At 39.7% G+C, this 8,823-nt stretch overlaps 1 protein-coding gene across 1 annotated transcript in view; it reads right to left on the minus strand.

Annotated features, from left to right (window-relative positions):
* GLO1 (glyoxalase I) overlaps window positions 1-5,424 on the minus strand; it is an 873,638-nt gene extending 868,214 nt beyond the window's left edge. The window contains exon 1 of the mRNA XM_044085287.1: window positions 5,220-5,424. Coding sequence (XP_043941222.1) covers window positions 5,220-5,303 — 84 coding nt within the window. The 5' untranslated portion in view covers window positions 5,304-5,424. The remainder of the gene's footprint in view (window positions 1-5,219) is intronic.
* Window positions 5,425-8,823: the final 3,399 nt, after the last annotated feature.

Raw genomic sequence — 8,823 nt, forward strand, 5'->3', positions numbered from 1 at the left:
GCCGCCCAAGATAGTTGACGTCTTGCTGTACTCATGAATAACCAATATGAAATGCTTTTCATCGGAATGAATATTCATTCTGATAAGGACGCCTATGCATGCAGAAATGGGGAAGCCACACCAGTACAACAAACTTGTGCATAGCTCTCAACTTTCCATCTCCAAAATGAGGAACGCCAGCGCTCATAATGTGGAACAAATGGGCAAAACGTGGAACCATAGCCGGCTTTAGGCACCAGCGAACCCTGCAGTCGCTGGGGGGCCCCTGTTCCCTGGGGGCACACAACCACAAGTTATCTTATCCTGATGTTTTGCAACATGTCTGTCAAACCAATAAAAGCTAGTACAGCATTCTTGTATACTTAATAAACCACATGGGTAATAACTCATTTATATCCACTTCAAAATTCAAAGATATTTCTGATTATATTAACAATGTTTTGTCAACTAATAGGCATCAGAATTCCATTAAAAATTTTACCCCTGGTTTAGTTAACCCCTGCTGTTGGACATTTTCTCCACTAAAGCTAACTACATAGCCAGCTTTAGGTCCCTGCTATACCCGTGGCTGCAGGGGCCCCCCTTAATCATCCTTGTGTGGGGGCCCCATAAAAGCTGCTGCTGGTTGGGGAAAAATGAGGAAGAAACAAATATATTTACTAACTATGCTCTTTAACCTGAATAGGGCTGTGATAGGATCCTTTTAGGATGAAGTTGATGATGAACATGAGCAAGGTAAGCACAAGAGAGATCAACAGCCTAGAATGACTTCTCAGTGTAACGTTTGGATTTTAAGAAGAGCTGATACTTACGATCATCAAGGACGATTTTCTGTTTCAGGGAGTTTTATAAACACAAGCAGAACACCAGATACTATAACTCTCAATTTCTTAGCTTAAGACTTCAGTGCATTCCCAAAAATAATAGAATAAAGGCTCATAATCAGGACTAAATTTTAAATATTACTCTAATTTGCTTAAAAAGTAAACAGAACACCACCTTTTGCATCAACACAAATTTTTGTACAATAATTATAAAACTCAGATGTCTGGATTGATTGACTGTTTGTAATCCTGAAGTATTTACCAGCAAATTAAATGTTTTATGAAGGAGAAAGCAAAAGTATGTACAAAATCAGGGAAGGTCTATGAAATCAGGGCCAGTGACAGGTATGCATTATTCCTCACCGATGGAAATTCTGCTGCTGTTTGATGACTTAAACAGCAATCACTGATCTAGCGTGGCAGTACCAGTGTTGCACAATGTATTGCTATTTGCCAAATAAGTACAAACCTAGTACCACAATGGCTTATGTTTGTGCGTGTCTGTGTGTATATCTAAAAAATATCACTGATTTTTATATGTGCGCACACCCAATAATGCCAGGATATAGACATTTTTCTGGGTATCAGCAAAAAATAAACCCAACAAGTAATTGTATTTCAAAAGTAAGACCTAAAATATATCACAGAACATTCAGACACTTAAATCTTCTTGGAGTCCGGTGGCCCCCACTCACCAGACTGTATAAATGGATACTGGGGGCTCCCTTAATCATCTTTGGACTCTGTAGGTGCCCCCACAAAAGCTGTTGCTCTGAGAAAAATGTATCAATTTTCTGATTGATCTGTTTACACTGAACAGTGCCGAGATATGACCATTTTAGGATAAAGCTGATAACAGCCTTTGGTTTCAACCACACCCATTCTAACACCAGCCCTGCTCAAACGTGTGTGTACAGAAAGCTGCTGTAGGTTATGGGTGGACGAGGATTGTGTGGTTATTACAACTTTAATTTTCATTACAGTCAAACCTTGGAGGTGTGCACATGAAGTCATTGTGTTTGAGCAGAGGACAGTGTGTTCATGGTTTATTTTCTCACTTCTGAGGTATGTGAGAAAAGTAAAGAAGGTTACTATAGCTTGTGTAAGGGTGGTGCACTATCTAGGACCAACAAATTAGAATATATTACTGAAATTCTCACAATCACACATCAGGCACATATACACGGGTCTGACTTTGAGGGTTACAGGTGAGGAAGCATGCTATGTATATCAGCAGTCACATGAAATATGACTAAGGCAATTTAAGAAAAAAATAAGACTGAAATTCTTTTCTTTTTCGCGATTTTTCTTTAGGCCACCATTGGAGTAAAATGCTGAGAATATGCTCTAAAATGCATCCTAGACCATGTGTAACCCTACGGCTTCTTGGGCCCTTGCTTATTTGAGTTATTTCCTAAATGATTATTACGGTGTTGTCTTGTTCAGGAAAGGAGTGTTGAAAGGATGCAAGGAAAACTAATGTTGAAAAGCAACAGTGAGCTTCTTTCCTTAATCATAATTTCTTTTCAAGCCATTATTGGATGAAAAGGTTGCGTAAAAAGAAAAAAAAAATTTTAAATCCACTTCAGAGCATATAGAAAAGTATGGCTTCTTGAAAAAGCTAAGATTAAGGCAAATTGTGAGAAAAAGAAGAAAAAAGTAATATGCATGATGCATGGTATGGGAGCTCAAAAAGGGGAGGGGGGTCAGAGGAGATGACTGGGGGTGTGTGCAGAGGGTGTTGAAATGACAGGCCTAGTTCATTTAATTCCAGACCTGTACATAGTTACTGCAATGTATCATTTACATAGTTACTGCAATGTATCATTGTTGCAACTTAACGCCAGTAACTTTAAGTGTCCCTTTGTTAGACAGGTCAACATAGGGGTGGCACTGACATAATGATACTTATACTGGAAGTGCCTAGGGGGCCCCCCCAACTTGACATTTGCTGAGGGCCTGCAAAATGCTAACACCGGCCCTGTGTGGAACACACACTAATGGCTCACTAGCAACTTCAACTAGGAAGGTCATATGATGATTACAATATTACTTAAAAAGAATTGATACGATTCATTTCTATTTACAATGGATTTCACTCAACAAAAATTCGTAACAATGAATGTGTGACTGAGTTTTTCAATGTGGAACTTTGAGGAACTTGAACTTTTTAAGACCCCAAATGAGATACGTTCCTCATAAAGAGGTACACTTGAGAGGTATGAACCCGTGAATATTTTAAGTGATTATCACGGCTTTTCTTTGAACATAAACTTAATACAGGTAATCATAAACCATCTTTTTATATCAACTAATCCCAGCGAATATAAACAATTACTTTTTTCTCAGCTTTTGCAGGTGGCAAACAGTTTGCCACCTTTCAAATGGCCAAAGTGGGACATTTTTGGTACAAACATCAGATTTTACAGGCCGAAACATACCCGCAGTCAGTACAAAGGTTAGACCTTAACTTTTATCCTAAATAAAAGCTTATTCGTGCATTTTAGTTGCTTATTCTGTTTCTTGTAACATTTAGGTATGTTTAGATACAGATTATACAATTCCTCCCCTAAAACGTGCACGCTGATTGGCCAGCCCAACCAGCGTGCCTGTTGTAAATCCCTCAATATACTAACGGAAAAAGGTCCAGTCGCCCGGACTTTTTCCGTTAGTATAAAACACTGTCGCGCTATGTTAAAAGAGTTTAACATAGCGACACAGGTTTAAAAAAAGCAACGGAGATCTCCGTTGCTTTTTTTAAGGCTGTCTCGCTATGTTAAACTCCTTTAACATAGCGACACAGTGTGTAAAAAGCAACGGAGTTTTTTTTTAAAGCTGTCTCGCTATATTAAATGGGTTTAACATAGTGAGACAGCTTTAAAATAAGTAACGGAGATATCTGTTGCTTATTTTAAAGCGGTCTCGCTATGTTAAACCCATTTAACATAGCGAGACAGTTTTTAAAAAAAAAAGCAACGGAGATCTTGCTTTTTACTGTTTCGCTATGTTAAATGGGTTTAACATAGCGAGACAGCTTTACAATAAGCAACGGAGATCTCCGTTGCTTATTTTAAAGCTGTCTCGCTATGTTAAACCCATTTAACATAGCGAAACAGTAAAAAAAAGCAACGGAGATCTTGCGTTCTCCGTTGCTTGGCATGCGCAGTACATCAGAACTGCCGCAGAATACCAGACAGCTGCGGAAGGGCAGTAAAGAGTATATATAATGCCATTATTTAAGAAAAGTAATTATTTCTTTTCTTAAATAATGTCATTGTATAATAGCAATAACCCACTTCTGGGTGTGGGTAATGCTGGATTTACCCACGGTTGGCTTTGTTTGGTCCCGAGGGCGAACGACAACCGTGGGTAAATCCAGCATTTATTGCTATAATAACTTGTATGTAATTATTACATAAAAATATAGGAATAATCTTGTCCTAAAATCTCAGGACATTTGCCATTTTTACAATTTTTTGCCAGGACACAACTGCCCAAAGAGGGACTGTCCCTCGCAAAGTGGGGCAGGTGGTAACCCTAGGCAACCCCCCACCCCCCCCCCCCCAATATACCAACTCCGAAATCCGACTACATTGAAGAATAGGATAAAACAAGGACTACACGTCACAGGGAGAAACTGTTTTGTAAATGTTTGGTTACTGACTCTTCATGTGAGTGGCGGCTGTCATCAGACCAGTTCTATCTCTCGACTATTAATGGTTTTCCAATGTACCTCGTAAAATTTCTGGATTTTCAAGGCAATTACGGAGGATTACAATAATGCCAAACACGAGTTTAACACTGTTCAGGTGATCAACTGCTACACATTTTGGCCACCCGTAACTGTATTTACATGTCTTAAAAGCTGGCCAACGGCGGACCAGCAGGGATAGAAATTTAAAATTAACATTTCTTGTAAGCCACACCATTCTAGTTATAATTTCAATTATTAACGTAATACGTTATAAACATTGATACCATCTATACTCCGCATCCCTCGGGGCCTTCCCATTACTTTTAACTGAATGGCTGCATTTCAAGCAATCCTGATTCACTGTAACTTTTGTAAAGTCACAGACCTGCATGCAGGACGAGTCCGACGAAATCGTTACAACGTACGTGCTTAACTAATAAGGTAAACTGTAACTCACTCTACAGTTAACAACCCGGTTGAATCAAGTAAACCTCTTTATCAACCGAAAAGCAGAGCTACATGAACGACAAACATTCAATTAAATGCATTCAAAATTACAAGACTCGGTTTTCAGATGTCTACAACGCTCCAAAAACTTCTAAACCATGTCTAAGTATTGCATAAAACCCAGTAAAAGTTCACGTAATTTGGTCTTGAGCTTCCCATTAAAAATGTAGATCGGTATTTAATACTGTGCTCACCTTAGTGCTGGGATCTGGGTCGGTGCAAGCGCTATAAGCTGCTTCGTCCGTCAAACCTGACAGTTCTTTTGGCTTACTTTCCATTGCTTTTTTTCCAAACTGAAGTTTAGCACTCCCAATAAATCAAAGCACAAACTATACTGTACTGCCAGAAGACTAGCTAACTTAATAAAGGGGTGTGTTCACTTAAAAATGGAAAGGATCTGGTGACGTATTTACGGAGTGACAGTTACGATACGCAACTTCAGTTGTCACCCGTTTAGTTTTCCAGTAGTGTGGGAAACGTTCAAGTAGTTCGTTTACCCACTGGGCAGCATTATTGCGCTTGTTAAATTATTTTATATATTTCACTATAGATATATATATATATATATATATATATATTTTTTTTTTTTTTTTTTTTGAGTCTTTCGGCTTTTCCCGGTTAGGGGTCGGTTGCCACAGCGGAACTCGAACTCCGGTCCGCTAATGATTGGCAGTACATTTTTACGGGCCGAGTTGCCAGCCCTGGCGCACACAACCGTCAACGAAGGTACGCCCATTCACGCATGTCCCACACAGAATACACACACACACACACACACACACACAAACAAACACATATTTAGGGTTACCACCTGACCTACTTTGCGAGGGGCAGTCCTCTGGACAGTTGTGTCCTGCAAAAAAAATGTAAAAATGGTAAATGTCCTGAGATTTTAGGGCAAATTATTTCCTATATTTTATGTAATAGCTACATAAAACAGTTATTCTGTTTGTGAAACACCTAAATGTTATAAGAAATAGAATAAGCAACTAAATGCTACAAGAATAAGCTTTTATTTAGGCAAAAAAAGTGAAGTTCTGTCCTTTGTACTGGCGATGGGTATGTTTTGGCCTGCAAAATTTGTACCAAAAATGTCCCACTTTGGGCATTTGAAAAGGTGGCAACCCTGCACACATTTTATTATTTTTGATGTAAAATAGTTCCTCTGCCTAATGTTAATTTGTTGGAGGAACTGTTTTACATCCAAAATGTAAGTTTGGTAAGTATTTCATGTCTACACATTCAAATGGAATAGGTGTACATTTAAAAACACATAATGCCAGTTATTAAAACTTTCATAGCCATACCAATCAACTGTCAACAATTTTGCAGTGCTTGTTTGACTTGCTTGCTGTTATCTGCCTGACCACGTGGCTCACCTCATCACAAAAGGTTTCTCATCCAGAAAAAAAGAGGTCATTGTTCCCCACTACTCATCACTCATTAGACCTATTATAGAGTACAGCGCTCCTTTTGGTATGTACCTCATAAGACATCCACAATAACTGGAAAGGCCACAGAAATACCTCACAAAGAGGATTACTGGCCTCAAACAGATGCCCTACACAGACCGTCTCAAAAAACTCCAGCTTTACTCCGTCGCATATCGCCTACTCAGAGGCAATCTCTGCCTAACATACAAAGTGGCCTCAAACCCAGAGCTGTTGGACATGCTCCACTTAAAAAAATCCCATCCTTCCAAGCTACACGCTCTAGGGACCTAAACCTTATCACCACAATAAACAGAACATGCTGGAGGGATAGATTCCTGTCCCAGAGACTTCACATACTCTGGAACAGACTACCTATCTATGTCAAACAGAGCTCCTCATTAGCACTCTTCAAGAAAAATCTTGATGATTGGATGGGAGATAGGAAATTCACCCCAGGGATCACTTCTGTGGCTCTGCTCGACAGGGGCACAGGAAAATAATTTTCTTGGGTGGCGAAAGCCACGGTACATTTTTGGCTAGGCTTATATAGGCCCTAGGGCCAATAGCCTAGTACCCTCCTATGAACCTCTGACTATTGCTGATCTCTGTCTGCATTTGATTTTGAACTGAAGTTTTTCATTTAAGGATTGGATACTTCTATGTTTTATCTTTTTCGGTACTTAATGTATTATCGCAACCAGATTTGTAACCCGGCATAATTCCTCATGTTATTGGGGCAAAAGAAATTATGTACTCACCATAACGTTCCATGTTTGTTGTCCAGTATTTCGCCTTCATTCTTGCTGGTTGGGTTTGGAGCCGAAACTTGGCTCCGACACGGCCGTATACCAAAGCTCGAGAGCTTCTACTGGCTCAAGGCTATAACCTATCCCACAGTGCTTAGCAGCTGTTCCCAGATCTCGTTTGAGGGAGAGAGCTCCCTATGATATGATTAACATACAGAAAGAGAAAATATATGAAATATATTGGTCAGGAAGGTAAAAAGAAGGCAATATGGGAATAAGACCATATTTGCCAATTGTAAAAATTCCTCTATATCCTCCAGGAGGGGGGTGGCTGGGTGGGAAGCAAGAATGAAGGCAAGATACTGGACAACAAACATGGAACGTTATGGTGAATACATAACTTCTTTATGTTATGTTGTCCTATCTCGCTTTCATTCTTGCTGCTTGGGACAGAGTCCCCAGCACCTTTCTCTTGGGTGGCTCAAGGGAATAAAATCTTCAGGACAGTGGAACCAAAGGATGCCCTGTTCCAGGAGGCCACATCTACTTTGTAATGAGAGATAAAGGTGTGAGGATTAACACATGTAGCAGCAGCACAAATTGAATCCAATGGAAGTCTGTATTGAAAGGCAATGGAATAAGACACCGCTCTAGTTGAATGTCCTTTCACTTTGCCTGCTGGTTCTTTATTATGAGAGTGATAAACATATTTGATAATCTCAGTAAGCCATTTGGACAAAGTAACTTTTGAGACTGCCCAGCCTTTTTTGTTTCTGAATAGGACACAAACAATTGATCTGACTTTCTGAAATCTTTCATCCTGTTTAAATAAAAATTCAGTTATCTATGTACATCCAATTGGTGAAGCTTATATTCTGCCTTGTTGCTATAATTTGGAAAAAACACAAGCAATTCTATAGATTGGTTTAAATTTGTTTCAGAACAGACTTTTGGTTTAAAGGAGGGATTTGTTTTGAGAGAAACCCTATCATTGTGGAAGATCAAATAGGGAGGACTGATGGATAAGGCCTGCAACTCTGAAATCCTCTTAGCTGAGGTAACTGCTGTTAGAGAGTTTTCCAGGATAAAAATTTTAAAGAACAAGAGGTTGCTGGTTCAAACGGGGGAAGAATCAACACTGATAATACTAAATTTAGATCCCATGGGGGAGGAGGTTCTCTTACAGGAGGTTTTAACAGAAAGGTACCCCAAGGAAGGCCTTGCATAACTTGTGGGACATTACATTAGATCTGAGTTCCCCCACATGATAATTGGATATAGCAGCTAGATGAACTTGAATAGTGGCTGCCGCTGCTCCTTGATTAAAAATTTCTGTTAGGAATTCCAAAATTGCAGGTATACAGGTTGTAAAAGGATCTATGTGTGTTTTGTCCACCCAACAAGAGAACCTCTTCCATTTGCTTGAGTAAAGTTTCCTAGTTGTCTTTTTGTGTGAGGAGACCAAAATGTGGTGTACTGCAGGGGATAATTCTGGAAGCCTGGCTAAGACTGGAAGTGGAGAAACCAAGCTGTCAGCTTGAGGCTCTGAAGGGCAGGATGGAGCATCCCTGACTGATGGGTCAGAAGATGCAGCACTGGGCCCAGGATCCATGGGTCCT

This window comes from Protopterus annectens, chromosome 1.part1 (genome assembly GCF_019279795.1).
Source record: "Protopterus annectens isolate FY-2018-M chromosome 1.part1, PAN1.0, whole genome shotgun sequence".
NCBI lineage: Eukaryota > Metazoa > Chordata > Ceratodontiformes > Protopteridae > Protopterus > Protopterus annectens.